Source organism: Callithrix jacchus, chromosome 9 (assembly GCF_049354715.1).
Source record: "Callithrix jacchus isolate 240 chromosome 9, calJac240_pri, whole genome shotgun sequence".
In the NCBI taxonomy this organism is placed as follows: Eukaryota; Metazoa; Chordata; class Mammalia; order Primates; family Cebidae; genus Callithrix; species Callithrix jacchus.
The window spans coordinates 121,304,859-121,320,374 of NC_133510.1; the positions used below are offsets into that span (position 1 = coordinate 121,304,859).

The window sequence follows — 15,516 nt, forward strand, 5'->3', positions numbered from 1 at the left end:
GATTGTATATTTATTTCTAATTTTTGAAAAGTTGAATTATTCAATATTTAAAATTTTGCAGATTATAACAGATATCTATCATTTCAATTTATTATAATCTTGTCATATTTGTTTCAGATTCTTTTTCTTCAAAAAAAATAAGAAAGTAGGCCTGACACGGTGGCCATACCTGCAATCCCAGCACTTTGGGAGGCCAAGGTGGGCTGATCATGAGGTCAGGAGATCGAGATCATCCTGGCCAACATGGTGAAACCCTGTCTTTAATAAAAAAAATACAAAAAAATTAGCTGGGCAGTGGTGGCACATGCCTGTAGTTCCAGCTACTTGGGAGGCTGGGGCAGGAGAATTGCTTGAACCCAGGAGGCATAGATTGCAGTGAGCCGAAAGCGCACCACTAAACTATAGCCTGGGTGACAGTGCAAGACTGTCTCAAAAAAACAAAACAAAACAAAACAAAACAAAAAAGAAAGTAATTAAAGCTCTATTTGCCTTCCTTTCTCCAGAAAGTTTACTGTTCTAGAATTATATCTTTACAACTGCATTCTCATGTTTTATTAGTAAAGATGTACCTTTTTTTTTTTTTTTTTTGAGATGGAGTTTCACTCTTGTTGCCCAGGCTGGAGTGCAATGGTACAATCTTGGCTCACTGCAACCTCTGCCTTCCAGGTTCAAGCAATTCTCCTGTCTCAGCCTCCCAAGTAGCTGGGATTACAGATGTGCACCACCACGTCTGGCTAATTTTTGTATTTTTTAGTAGAGACGAGGTTTTGCCATGTTGGTCAGGCTGATCTCAAATGCGTGACCTCAGGTGATCCACCTGCCTTGGCCTCCCAAAGTGCTGGGATTATAGGCATGAGCCACTGCGCCTGGCCAGTATATAGTTTTAATAATATATAAAAGAACTTATAAAATATTCATAACTGGCATCATACTGTACCTGTGCTTTTGTAATTTTATTTGTTCATTAAATATTCAACATTATGATTTTGAGATTTATCCATGAGGATACATGTATATCCAGCTGATTCTTAACTGTTATACAGTATTCCATAATTTATTTATACATTTTTTTAGATAAAAATTTAGGCTATTTCTACCTTTTCTGGCTACTAGAAAAGCAATAGCACCCTTGTACACATTTTCCAGTGTGTATGCATACAGAGTTCTTGTTTCCTTAGCAGCTTCTCCAAATTAATTATTAGCAGACTTGACACTCTTGCCAATCTCATAAATGTCAAATTTTTTCAAATTGCATTTTTCTGATTACTAACAAGGCTGAGTGTCTTTGGATGTTTGTTGTCGATTTAGGTTTCCTCTTCAATGAATTGCTTAATGATATTCTTTTTATTTTTATTTGAGACAGGGTCTTACTCCCACCACCCAGGCTAGAGTGTAGTGGAGTGATCATGGCTCACTGCAGTCTTGACTTCTGAGTTCAGGTGATTCTCCTACCTCAGCTTCACTTAATCATAGCACTTACTCATATGTCTACTGGTTGTTTGGGTTTTTTTTTTTTGAGGCGGAGTTTTGCTCCTGTTGCCCAGGTTAAAGTGCAGTGGAACAATCTCGGCTCACCACAACCTCTGTCTCACAGGTTCAAACAATTTTCCTGTCTTAACCTCCCAAGTAGCTGGGATTACAGGCATGCGCCACCATGCCCGGTTAATTTTTTTATTTTTAGTAGAGACAAGGTTATTCCATGTTGGTACGGCTGGTCTTGAACTCCCGACCTCAGGTGCTCTGCCTGCCTCAGCCTCCCAAAGTGCTGGGATTACAGGTGTGAGCCACTGTGCCTGGCACATAGTGCTTATTATGTGCCAGGTCATGTTCTAAGCACATTATAGATATTAATTAATTCATCTTCATAACAACCCCACAAAGTGAATACTATCATTATTTCTATTTTACAGATGAGAAAACTGAGGCATTGGGGCTTCTTCTAAATGTTTTAAAGTTTTGCTTTTTACTTTTGGACATTTAACCAATCTGAAATTTATTTTTATGTATGATATAGCTAGGAATCCAGTTTTAGTTTTATCATATAATTAACAAATTTCTCAGTATTATTTATCAAATGAGCCATCCTTTTTCCCCATTGATCTGTAATGGCTTCTCTGTCTTTTACTAAAATCTGACTCATACTACAGTTTCCTAGTCTGTTCTCTTAGATACTAATCTTTCCCCGCACCAATACTGTATGGATTTAATGATTATGGTATAGATTTGGGGTAGTGATTCTTCTGTCCAAATTCTATTTCTTCAAAGTTGTTTTAGCTAATTTTGGTCCTATGACTTTTTTAAAAACTGATTTTTTAAAAGTTTAACATTTTTAATTTAAAATTAATGAAAATATCTAGATAAAGGCAGTATTATGCTGTAGCTAGCCCATACTGGCTTTGGAAAGACCATTGTGTGCATCTTTCCCCAGTTTCACATTGAGTGAAGAGCACTGGCTATAGCAGGAGTATTCACACCATGGAAACTGGCAAAGCTACAAATCAAGACCTTTTCCCCTCTCCATAGGAGATTCATCTGTTAACTTTACCAGTCTACCACTGGATAAGGTTAAATTTAAGATATATTAAAGTTCAAAATATGCAACTAAAGGAGAGATTCTATGGCACTTTAGACAATTTTAGATAACTGCAACAGTATTTGGGGAATAACTTCATGGCTGAGGTATCCTCTAACACAAAGTTTTCTTCACAGTTGTGCTCTACATGGGTCAAATACAGTTTCAGAATCAGATCCCTGATAAACTTTCTATTACTTTTTCAGATTTCCCTAATACAAGTTGGAGTATAAATTAAGGTAATGAAAACTCCCATAAAGGTAGGACATATATTATCATTCATAGAATGGAGAATGGATATTTTTCATATATTACTACATACTATTTTGTATCCTATTTGTTAACTGCCATATCTGCTTCAACTCCTTTAATTAAATTAATAACATGAGGCTGGGCACAGTGTCTCACACCTGTAATTCCAGAGCTTTGGGAGGTCAAGGCAGGCAGATCTCTTGAGGTCAGGAATTTGAGACCAGCCTGGCCAACACAGAAAAACTCCATCTCTACTAAAAAAAAATACAAAAATTAGCCAGGCATGGTGGCAGGTGCCTGTAACCCCAGGTACTCAGGAGGCTAAAGCAGGAGCATTGCTTGAACCTGGGAGGCGGAGGTTACAATGAGCTGAGATCACACCACTGCATTCCAGCTTGATAGAGCAAGACTCTGTCAAAAAAAAAATTAATAACATGAAAATGTAGCAGAGAGAAAGCAATCTTCTGTGTTATGAAAGAGCATAAAAAATATATAATAAACTCACATTGTCTAGCACACATATACCAGTAACTCATTAAATAGCCAGATGAATAACTCCTAATCATAAGAAGTGATTCTTAAAATACAATGAAAATTCATCTGCAAAATACAATTTTAAAAAATACAATGAAAACAACTCTTTACTCACCCAATTCAATACAAGTGATGCCAAGTGACCAAATATCAACTTTTCCATCATATTGTCCTTCATCCATAGCTAAGATCACCTCTGGAGCCATCCTACCAAACATAAGGTACAAAATCCAAGTTGTAGATTAAAAACAAAATTTCTCCAGTAAAGTAATTGAATGAAATAGCTCTTCTTAAGGGTATTCTGAAATTTTATCTGATAGAGGTATTATTTCCTTACACAAATAATTTTGAAAAACACTTCAAAATATAATCTACTTGGTGATTTACATGACACAATACTTATTTTCAATAAAGACTGTCTCCACTCCTTACTATCAGTTTGATCTTAGGTAAGTTACTTAACCTATCTGTACATCAGTTTCTTCACCTGTAAAATGGAGAGAATTCTCATAGCAACTTTACCGAAATTTGTAAAGAATTAATATACATAAAATACTTAAATAAATTATTACTTTGGAACAGCTTTTGATTATATTGCTTTACATAGTTTCAGAAAGTATTTTTCATATTGTTTAAAGTAATTAAATAAAGCAGGAAATAATTTTTTTTTTTTTTGAGACAGATTCTCACTTTGTAGCCCAGGCTGGGGTGCAGTGGCACCATCTTGGCTCACTGTAGCCTCTGCCTCCCGGGTTCAAGTGATTCTCATGCCTCAGCCTCCCAAGTAGCTGGGATCACAGGCATGTACCACCACATCTGGCTATATTCTTTTAAAATAATTAAACAACATAAAAAATACTTTATGGAACCATATCAAGTGATATAATCAGCTGTTCCAAAGATACTAAAACTTACAAAAAAAAAAAAAAACCCCAGGTTGTGGTAATGGATGTTACTTTACTTGTTTGTCCATAATGCAGCTTCATTAGGAAGGCAAGGGCCCTGTCGATTTAATATGCTTTGAAAAGAACTGCTCTATTATGATGTGTAATCAGTTGCTTGGTAAATGTTATTTGGTGATAGAAAAAATTTCAAAGACTAGCTGATTTTTTTTAGTAGGCAAGTAATTTTGCAGAGATCTAAGTCACTTTGTAAGGCATAATGAAATTCCAATGTGCCTGTGAAAGGAAGGAAAAGAATCTGGAAAAAAATAGGGTGAAAAACTCTGAGCCAGACTGCCAAGCTAGGTAACCTATCAGAGAACTCAACAAGGACAAGAACTTGGATTTCTTTCACTGAAAGGTACCATCTCTGCTTGTTGGCTGGTCAGGCAAAAGAAGCTGCCCTGTCCTTATGTGGAGGCTTTGCCTCAAGAGAAAAGTTCAAAAGAAACTGCAAATGAAATCGAAAACCTGAGCTGGTCAGCATGTTGATAATCCTGCTCAGTTTACGTACAGTGACACCAACCTTAATTGCACAATTTAAAGTCACTGTAAATTTTATACTAAGCCAGAGTGTTTCTTTTTATGCCAGTGGGTTTTCTATCCTTCTCAAATAAAATCTCGTTTTGAGGGACATTGGTAAGACATTGTCACAAAACCAAGCCAAACCAGTACCATGAGTTCATGTATGCATATTTTAAAACTATGTCATACTTCCTAATTCTACATACCAGTAAGGTGTGCCCACGAAGGAGTTGGCAGGAGAAGCCATTGAGGCAGACCCAAAATCAGCTAGTTTTACCTGACCTGGCTCTGTTAGAAGAATATTTCCTGCTTTAATATCCCTATAGGAAAAAATAAAAGGGTTAGAAAATTACTTTTCAATTTTGATTATGGAATAGGTCAGAGCATGCAATTAATAAGACGAAAAGTTTATTAAAAAAAAAACATCTTGTTCAGATAGCCAGAAGGAGATTTAGTAATTACTGCATGTTGTAAGGGGGCCCAGATTCCTGGGTGTACTTGCAGGTAGGTCATAGTAATTACTTAAAGGTAGAGCTTTCTTCAGAGGGAAGAAATACCATGAGAAAAAAGGCAGACATGGCAGACAAGGAAACCTATTCAGCTGCTACCCTTATAAAAGCATATTCTTAAAGGCCAAATCTAGTTATCAATAGTTTTCCCCGTGCTGAGAAAATTGGTGCCAATTGTAACTGCTTTTACAAATTATGTGACATTTTTGGAGCCTAAACAATTCTGTATTGACTACCTACCAATAAACCTCAACTACACACATACCTTTTCTTTCTTGCCTGTGACCCTTTACTCTGCCTTTAATTGTAACTGCAACTCTAACGCATTTGAGGTATATGTTATATAGAAGGTGTTATTTTAAAAATAACTCTGTACAGTAAAAAGAAGACCCTGAAAGATCAAAACAAACATGGATTAGGGGTTAGGAAATGGCATTTCTACTGTATTACTACAAAGAATTGCATGTGGTTACTACTAAAGCTAGTAGATGAATTATAGAGCAAAATGTTTTAAAAAATATAATTTAAAAATTCATTCTTTGGTATGGTAACTTAGAATGAGAAGACGTGGATGTATTCCTTATTCTTTTTAAAAAAGGCATGAGGAGTAATGAGCACTAGAAACCATGAATTGGAAGTTGATGGTCAGCGAAAAGATAAAACAGAGAAGATGAGGAAAATTTATGTCAAGCTGAAAATGGTAAGGTTCAAATACTTCAAAATAACTTTTATAAAAACTTCCCTTGAAAATTCAGTTTCCTTCCTCATGGTGACATTAGGCACTGGCACACAGAACTAAAAAAAAATGCATTATTTATTTTTCTTCACAACAGAAAAATATATTTTCTTTACCTATCTTCAGTTAGGAGACTGAACTACCTTTTAAATTGAAACAATAAAAATATGAAACATAGTATTTAGTTTTAAATTTAAAAAACATTCTTTATAAGATTTTTGTCTCTTCAGCAAATTGTTTCACATACTACAGAAGATAAAGTATAATATAGACTAAAACATTAAGTTAATATGCAGATTAAGGTAATAATGGCACAAAAAAACTGAACTGTGGCTTTAAATGAGAGCAGGCAGAACTATCACAAGCAAGTTGGCAGCAGTATTAACATCTTGGTACCAAAGACATATATTTTTAAAAAGTTGTCAGACCCATAGACATTATGATAATTTTATTTAATCAGCATTTATTAACATGATTAGGTTCACTCTTTGTCCTTAATTCCCAGCAGGATTTTGGTCTGCTTATCTTGAGGAAGTTCTGCTTTTGTGGTACCCGTAAGTGGTCATGGCTACGCTGGGGTGATTAAAACAGGAGCAAAAGAGGAACCATGACCTAATAGTTTCACTTCTTCCTAGTAAATGCCAGTTGTTTTCTTTCATTTGTGAGCCATCTCAGATTCTTTATACCTACCTAAAATTTCACTACTCCTCTCCCCATTCATTAATGTAACTGCACTAAAAGTTCATTATTGAGCAAAGGAAAGATTGGTAACATCTTTCTCTAGAAGTTAATGGAGGGAGGGAGGTTGAAGGGAGGAGAGTGGTGTGTTGTGGTAGAGAAAAAACAAGGTAGAAAAAAGCCCTAGAATAGGAGTCAAGAAAGTTGAGTTTCAATCCTTAATATATTACTCAAATTCTGCGAAACTCTCGGCAAGTTAAGTCTCTTCACCTGCCAAAATGCAGTAAAGATAGTATCTTCCTAAGTATCCATACAAACTATAAAAATGCGAAATATTTCAAAGTTATAAAATAGCATATATTTATATAAGACTATCTTGTTATTTATAATAGGAAAGGGACAATAACTCTGCTAAGAAATAAATATATTCAAGGGAGGTTAAATTTCTTTTCTTCATGACACAGTATCTAAAGATTGCTGGGCCCTTTTTCAAATTTCCCTGTAACACTCAGCCTGGAGAATAGTTACCTACTGAACAAAGATGATATAATTCTGGACACATAGGAGAGAATAGGAGATAGAAGCTAAATTCTGGCAACTTTACTCCTCATACCCAGAAGCAGCAATCTATTTGCTTCCCATGAATGTTTAGTCAACCTAAAAACTGGAGTATGGACTAATTTCCAAGGTTCCTGGAATAGACAGTCCTGTAACTGAAATGAAATATAACTGGTCTCTAATCTTACCTATGAATCAATGCATGAGAATGTAGGTAGGCTAGTCCATGCAAGGCTCCATGAGTAATGGCGGCGATCTCTACTTCCTGAAGTGGTTTTTTATGAACTGAGGAAGGAAAAAATAAAAGTCAGCAGATGATCAGTTTCATTCCTCATTTTATTTTATACAACTATACCAGACTGAGTTACATACTTTCTCACAGACAATTTGGGAACACAGTCACCTAAATATATAGGATACAGATCTTCTATAGAAGAGAATAAGTGATCAGGTAAGAGGAAACCCAAGCACATAAACAGAAATGAGCCTTCAAAACAAAAACAAAACAAAAAAAGCCTGATATTCCTTAAATGATGCAGTTAATTTACTTGTCAGTTGCAAGCCAAGTCACACTGATTCCAATTAACAAGGTCCAAATCAACCAGTCCCTTCCAGCATTTTAAATGTCTGGAGTGTTCTAGGTTACATTATTCTCCCCTGCCACAAAGCCATCTTTAATTATTCCTTCAAACTACAGATTTTCATTATTTGTGAAAGCAGCTAATAAGCAATTTCTATTCAGAAATCAACAGTTGTGTCTAAACAACAACAACAAAACACCAAACAAACAAAAAAGAAGAAATAAACAGTGATTTAATTTTTTTTTTTGAGACAGGGGTCTCACTCTGTTACCCAGGCTGGAGTGCAGTGTTGTGATCAAAGCTCACTGCAGCCTTGAAATTCTGGGCTCAAGTGATCCTCCTATCTCAGACTCCTAAGTAGTTGGTATTTTTATTTTTTATTTTTGAGATGGAGTTTTGCTCATTGCCTAGGCTGGAGTGCAATGGCACGGTCTTGGCTCACTGCAACCTCCGCCTCCTTGGTTCAAGCTTTTCTCCTGCCTCAGCCTCCCAAGTAGTTGGGATTACAGGCATCTGCCAACACGTCTGGCTAATTTTGTATTTTTCATAGAGATAGGGTTTCTCCATGTTGGTCAGGTTGTTTTCGGACAGTAGCTGGTATTACAGGTGTGAGCCTCCATGCCTGGCTCAAGATATTTTTTTAATGTAAATTTTTAACACAGTCTCTGTTTATAGTAGCATCTGCAGAGAGGAACCGGGTCAGTCAAGATTTCTAAAAGGGTTTAATATCAATATAATATGAGAATATCCACCTCTTTTTCACATATACCCATGAATATGTTTTTGGCTACACATACCATATCACATTAGACAAACATTTTGGTAGTACCTGCCCTGGATGGGTCATGAACTGAAACAGGAAGAAGACTGCTAACATCACTCAGACACTTTCAATGGCATTGAAGAGATGAAGTGTGCATAGCTTATCCACACAACCCTAAAAGTCCAAGCCATCATTCAATTAGACTGCCCAAACTACTCTTTAGTATGGCAGTAGAAAACAGTCTGATCAAAGTAAAGCAGACAGTATAATTCCTTCTTTCTTACCTTCTAATAAATCAGAGGCTGAGCCTAAGCAATATTCCATCACCAACTGTAAGAGATTAAAATAATATTCAGAGTAATGAAAGTTAATTTTAAAAAACTGCTGAAACCAACTAATCAACCAACCAAGAAACTAAGAATACTAGGTGAATAAATGTTCTGACCTACCTGAACTTGGAGTGAATTTTGGTCATCTGGCACTAATTGATTTTTATAATTTTCATCATCTCAGTTTTTATTATTTCTTGCTTGGAATTGGCCTAAAGATTATTGGGGGACTAGATATAGAAATATTTACTATACATGGTGACACCAAGATTGCCAATTTATTTATTAACTCCTTCACTACTTTATTTCAAAAAGAACTCAGGAGACTAGGTTGTACTATAAATTTGTAACCTAGAAAGTGGCAAACAAATACATGAGCCAGTAAAATCTATACTGGGGTTATACCAGTTAAATAAAATAAGTCAATAAGTAGTAAATTCCTTTTCTTCACACTTTATATTATAATACTATTGATAGGCTGGGTGTAGTAGCTCACGCCTGTAATCCCAACATTTTAGGAGGCTGAAGCAGGCATATTACCTGAGGCCAGGAGTTTGAGAGCAGCCTAGTCAATATGGTGAAACCCCGTCTCTACTAAAAATTCAAAAAATTAGCTGAGCATGGTAGCTTGCATCTGTCCTCCCAGCTACTTGGGAGGCTAAGGCCAGAGAATCGCTGGAACTCAAGAGGTGGAAGCTATTGATAGTTATTGGGTTTGCCATCTGGGGAGGCTTTCTAAAAGCCTTTCTAAAAGGTTTCTAAATGAGAAACCTGTTTCTTTACTCTTATCCTAGATTTTTTAGGTGTCCATACTATTGCTTTATAATCAAAGTCAAAACTATTAGGGCTTAGCAACCAATCTCCACACACACATGCAAGCATCCACACTCCTACAAATTATTATTTTGTTATTTGAAAGAGTAGTACATGCTCATTATGAAATATAAATTTCCTACAATCAACCAGATGTAACCAATATCGACATATTAGTTCCTTTCATTAAAAAAATTAATGTGAAAATATATTTGTATGGATTATGTACTTTGCATTACTGAGGTGATTTAGAATATGAGAATTCTAGAAGTTAAAAATTTAGAAACTATTATACTTTTATAGGTATATATTTTAAATATCAATATATCAATATCAAGATATATAACATGAATATATTAATATTGTAAATATAAGTATACCATGTCTATATAATATATAATATAATTACATTAGATATACTTATAACAGTTATATATTATATATAATAATGTCTTATATGTTATAGTTTTATATTTATATATTTATATACTATGTACCTTGCATTTCTGGAATAATTTAGAACAATATGAGAGGTTCAGAAGTTTAAAATTTAAATACCTTATTATACTTTTCTGCTTGACATTAAAAACAAACAGATTCAGAAACATTAATCTTATTTCTTCTTATAAAATGGAAGATTCCACATGAGTAAATGTTATAATGAACACTAGCCTTTATGTCCCCTACTTTTTCTTTCTTTTTTTTTTTAGAGATGGGGTTTCACCATGTTGGTCAGGAGGCTGGTCTCGAACTCCTGACCTCATGATCCACCCACCTTGGCCTCCCAAAGTGCTGGGATTACAGGCATGAGCCACTGTGCCCAGCCTACTTTTTCTTTAGTCAATTTTCATGGAAGTATTTCAAAATTTTATCACATAATTTTCTAATTTTTAAAAGTAAATGAATATGCATACGTAACTTCCTTAAACCAAGCATATGAAATATCAATATAGAACTTAAAAACTGAATGGAATTAATATGTTTATAGTTGCATTATATTTTTTAAATTACATGTTTAAAAACTACGCATTTTTGTCACAAATATTTTTTCCCCTATTATTCTATAACACAAAGGCACCTGAACAGGTTGTTTGCTCCTGACACTAAGTGGCTCTAGCTGCTCTGCCTTTAAATTATTAGGTCTGCTTTCTAGCTTCCCTGACTTTCCGTGTGGTCAAATTATGCTTATGCCTGTTTGTATGCATGTCTCTAACAGCTCAGTTCCTTAGAGCTCTTTCTAATTGGTGTATCAAATCAATTGTAGTTAGAAACCAGGTAGCCAAGCTTATTAACAGTCTATATAATCTAAGAGTAAATGGGCTTCAAGCAAGAGTATGGAGGATTTTCTGAAGACTTAAAACACATGAGATTTTAGCACTTGGATTTTGTAGCATTTATTCTGCCTGTTTGAAATCCCCTTCTTGACTCCTTCAAGGCAGCTGAGATTGCCAGAGAACGGATTTCTAGATAATGAGATACTTCTTTGATTAATTTCTTATTTTTGGAATGAAAGCAATAGTTCTACATATCTCAAGAGTTGCTTGAACAGAAATGTGTATGTTTAGTACACTGTTTGATAGTCTATTTGGGAACAAAAATTCCATTCCCTAATTAGAGATCACATACAGGAAAGGACTTGGTACCTGGTAACCAATAAATGCTAGTTAAATTGGAGTTTAAGTAGGAATGTGCAATTTGATAAATTAGAAAGGATAACATTTTCATGCCCTAAATGTACCTAATGTTCCAAAGTAAAACTGGAAATACAACCATATAAAAATATACTAAGGGCTGAGCACAATGGCACATGCCTGTAATCCCAGCACTTTGGGAAGCTGAAATGGGTGGATCATTTGAGGTCAAGAGTTCGAGATCAGCCTGGCCAACACGGTGCAACCCCATCTCTACTAAAAATACAAAAAATTAGCTGGGTGTGGTGGTGTGTGCCTATAGTTCCAGCTACTTGGGAGGCTGAGGTTCAAGAATCACTTGAACCTGGGAGGCAGAGGTTGCAGTGAGTGGAGATGACGCCACTGCACTCCAACCCCGGCAACAAGAGTAAAATTCTGTCTCAAAAAAAAAAAAAAATATATATATATATATATATATATATATATATACATAAAATTCACACTAAGATGACAGAGTGGAAGAAAGGTCTTTTTTTTTTTTTTTGAGACGGAGTTTCACTCTTGTTACCCAGGCTGGAGTGCAATGGCGCGATCGCGGCTCACTGCAACCTCCGCCTCCTGGATTCAAGCAATTCTCCTGCCTCAGCCTCCTGAGTAGCTGGGATTACAGGCACGTGCCACCATGCCTAGCTAATTTTTTGTATTTTTAGTAGAGATGGGGTTTCACCATGTTGACCAGGATGGTCTCGATCTCTTGACCTCGTGATCCACCTGCCTTGGCTTCCCAAAGTGCTGGGATTACAGGCATGAGCCACCGCGCCAGGCCCAGAAAAGTCTTTTTTTTGATCATATGGTGGGCACTGTTTGGTAAAAAACCCAGCAATGAAAACATCAAGCACAATTCCAAATGTTGGGGAACTGGAGTGGAGAATAAGAAATGACAAAGATAAAAATTCTAGGATGAGAATATAAGGCTGTGCCTTTTACTTTTACAAATAAATAATTATAAAATGATGTCAGCCGGGTGTGGTGGCTCAGGCCTGTAATCCCAGCACTTTGAGAGGCCGAGGCAGGAGGATCACAAGGTCAGGAGATTGAGACCATCCTGGCCAAGATGGTGAAACCCTGTCTCTACTCAGGAGACTTTGGCAGGGGAAATCACTTGAACCCAGGAGGTGGAGGTGGCAGTGAGCTGAGATTATGCCACTGCACTCAACTCTGGTGATAGAGCAAGACTCGGTCTCAAAAAAAAAAAAAAAAAAAAAAAAGATGTCAACTTTTCACAATCTCTTTTTGAGTGCTAATAGAATGGAATTTCCAATAGGCTAAATATCACAATCTTATGGAATGTATGCCATATGACACACTAAGGTATTAACAAGTGTTAATAAACACTGATAACAAAAGTTAAATGGAACAGAAACGGGACTAATACTTTTACAAATCAAAGAGATAATAGAAAAAGAAGGAAAAAAAAGCAATAGTAAAAGGAATAGAGGTCCTTTGACTTACCCAAGCAGTGTGCTCTTTCAAGTAACAGCCTTTGTACTCAATGGTATTAGGATGCTTCAACTGTCGTAAAAATTTAACTTCCTTAAGAATATCTTGCCATTTCTATTGAAGTCAGAAAGGAAACATGTTCATTTTCAAACTGAAAATAGTATTTCCTATCAAGTATACATACATAATATTATTTATATTATTGTAAATGGATATAAAGTAAATGTTTAATAAATGAAGAAGCTATTTAAACTATTTCTCTCTCTCTCTTTTTTTTTATTGAGATGGAGTCTTGATCTGTTGCCTAGGCTAGAGTGCAGTGGCACAATCTTGGCTCACTGTAACCTCTGCAGCCTGGGTTCAAGCAATTCTTGTGCCTCCCAAGTAGCTGGGACTACAGTTGTGCACCACCATGCCCATTAATTTTTTTGCATTTTTAGTAGAGACAGGGTTTCTCCATGTTGGCCAGGCTGCTCTCGAACTTCTGACCTCAGGTGATCCACCTACTTGGCCTCCCAAAATTCTGGGATCACAGGTGTGAGCCACCATACCCAGCCTAAACATGCTATTTCTTTAGTTTGAATACATGTAAACACAAATCTATCACCAAAATATATACAAAAAAGCCATTACATATACCCATGTTCTAGACTGCAAAATAGTTATTTTTTTTTCTTTTCAGGCACCCAGGCTACAGCGCAATGGTGCAATCATGGCTCACTGCAGCCTCCACATCCCTGGCTCAAGTAATTCTCCCACTTCAGCTGGGAGGACTACGGGCTGGACTACAGGCACATGCCACCACACCCAGCTAGCTTTTTTGACGTTTTGTAGAGGTGAGGTCTCACCATATTTCCCAGGCTGGTCTTGAGGTCCTGGGCTCAAGTGATCCTCCAGCCTTGGCTTCCCAAAGTGCTGGGATTACAGGCCTGAGCCACCTCACTTAGAATGCAAAATAGTTGATTGAGCTAGATTAGAATTTTGGCCTTCTTAAAAATAACTGTGAATGTTCACACATTTGTATGGGAGTTATAAAAATAACATGAAAAAACTCCAGGAACTGTTATTTGCCCCACAAGAAGGTAAAAAAAATCGTGCTCAAAAAAAGTTCAAATAATTTTTTAAATTTCACACTAACTTGTTTATTTCAGTTTAGGTACACAACTGTCTCTATTTTACCTCATGGGTCTGCTTCCCACTATAGGACATCTTCTTAATTGCCACCACCTCGTTGGTGTGAGCATTTGTAGCCTGTGTTAAGAGGATAGAAGAAAAAGAATTAATGATGTTTCAGCCAATTTAACGTAAATATTTGACTAGAGACTATTTTTTATTACTGCAACCTCTGCCTCCCGGGTTCAAGCAATTCTCCTGCCTCAGCCTCCCGAGTAGCTGGGATTACAGACATGTGCCACGACGCCCAGCTAATTTTTTTGTATTTTTAGTAGAGATGGGTTTTCTCCATGTTGGTCAGGCTGGTCTTGAACTCCAACCTCAGGTGATCTGCCCGCCTTGGCCTCCCAAAGTGCTGGGATTACAGGCATGAGCCACAACACCTGACCTATTTTATTTATTTTAAGACAGAGTCTCACTCTGTCACCCAGGCTGGAGTACAGCTCACTGCAACCTCCACCTCTTGGGTTCAAGTGATTCTCCTGTTTCAGCCTCTCAAGTACTTGACTGGAATTACAGGCATGCGCCACTTGCCAAACTAATTTTTTTTTGTATTTTTAGTAGAGATGGGGTTTCACCATGTTGGCCAGGCTGGTCTTGAACTCCTGACTTCAACTGATCTGCCTGCCTCGGCCTCCCAAAGTGCTGGAATTACAGGTGTGGCCACTGTGCCCAGGCAGATAGAGACTTTTCAATTTAATTTTATTTTTTGAGATGAAAATTTTGCTTTGTCACCCAGGCTAGAGTGCAGCAGCATGATATTGGCTCACGGCAACCTGTGCCTCCTGGGCTCAAGTGATTCTCCTGCCTCAGCCTCCTATGTAGCTGGGATTACAGACACCCACGACCATGCCTGGCAAATTTTTGTATTTTTTGTAGAAATGAAGTTTCACCATGTTGGCCAGGCTGGTCTCGAACTCCTGGCCTCAGGTGATCCACCTGCCTCAGTCTCCCAAAGTGCTGGGATTACAGACATGAGCTATCGTGCCTAGCTGAGACTTTTAAAGTATCTTCACACTGCAGTATTACAGTTCAAAGACGCTTCAGTTTCTGATAGGCTAAACAGACATTTCCATTCCCATTTTAATGTGTAGTTTCTCTGTATCCTTTTCCGTATTCATGAAAGATTGTAATACAAAAAATGATTAGGGTTTAACATATCAAATAGAACGAAAAATGTCATATTTCCAAAATATCCATACTGGTTCACTTGGTAGACTGTGCATCAATGGAGAACCAGTTAAAATAATAAATATGGTCATATAATGAAATAACCATTTAAGGAATGAGGTAATCTATGTGCAATGCAATATGAAAAGATGTTTAAAATGTTTTTATAAAAAACAAATTGTAAAGCAGAATTTGATTTTTGCAAAATAGTAATAATGTGAGTATATGTGTAGAAAAATTATAAAAGAATT

At 36.5% G+C, this 15,516-nt stretch overlaps 1 protein-coding gene across 8 annotated transcripts in view; it reads right to left on the reverse strand.

Annotated features, from left to right (window-relative positions):
• TAOK3 (TAO kinase 3) overlaps window positions 1-15,516 on the reverse strand; it is a 210,017-nt gene that overhangs the window by 83,605 nt on the left and 110,896 nt on the right. For 7 of the 8 annotated variants that reach the window (XM_078337406.1, XM_002753065.4, XM_009004753.5 and 4 more), the window contains 6 exons: window positions 14,102-14,173; window positions 12,935-13,036; window positions 8,934-8,979; window positions 7,494-7,590; window positions 5,031-5,144; window positions 3,474-3,565 (listed from right to left, as the gene is read on the reverse strand). Coding sequence is in view for 7 of the 8 variants with exons in the window: in XM_002753065.4 (XP_002753111.1) it covers window positions 3,474-3,565; window positions 5,031-5,144; window positions 7,494-7,590; window positions 8,934-8,979; window positions 12,935-13,036; window positions 14,102-14,173 (523 nt within the window). In the remaining variant the exon portion in view is untranslated. The remainder of the gene's footprint in view (window positions 1-3,473; window positions 3,566-5,030; window positions 5,145-7,493; window positions 7,591-8,933; window positions 8,980-12,934; window positions 13,037-14,101; window positions 14,174-15,516) is intronic. The other variant, XM_078337405.1, reaches the window with a different exon arrangement.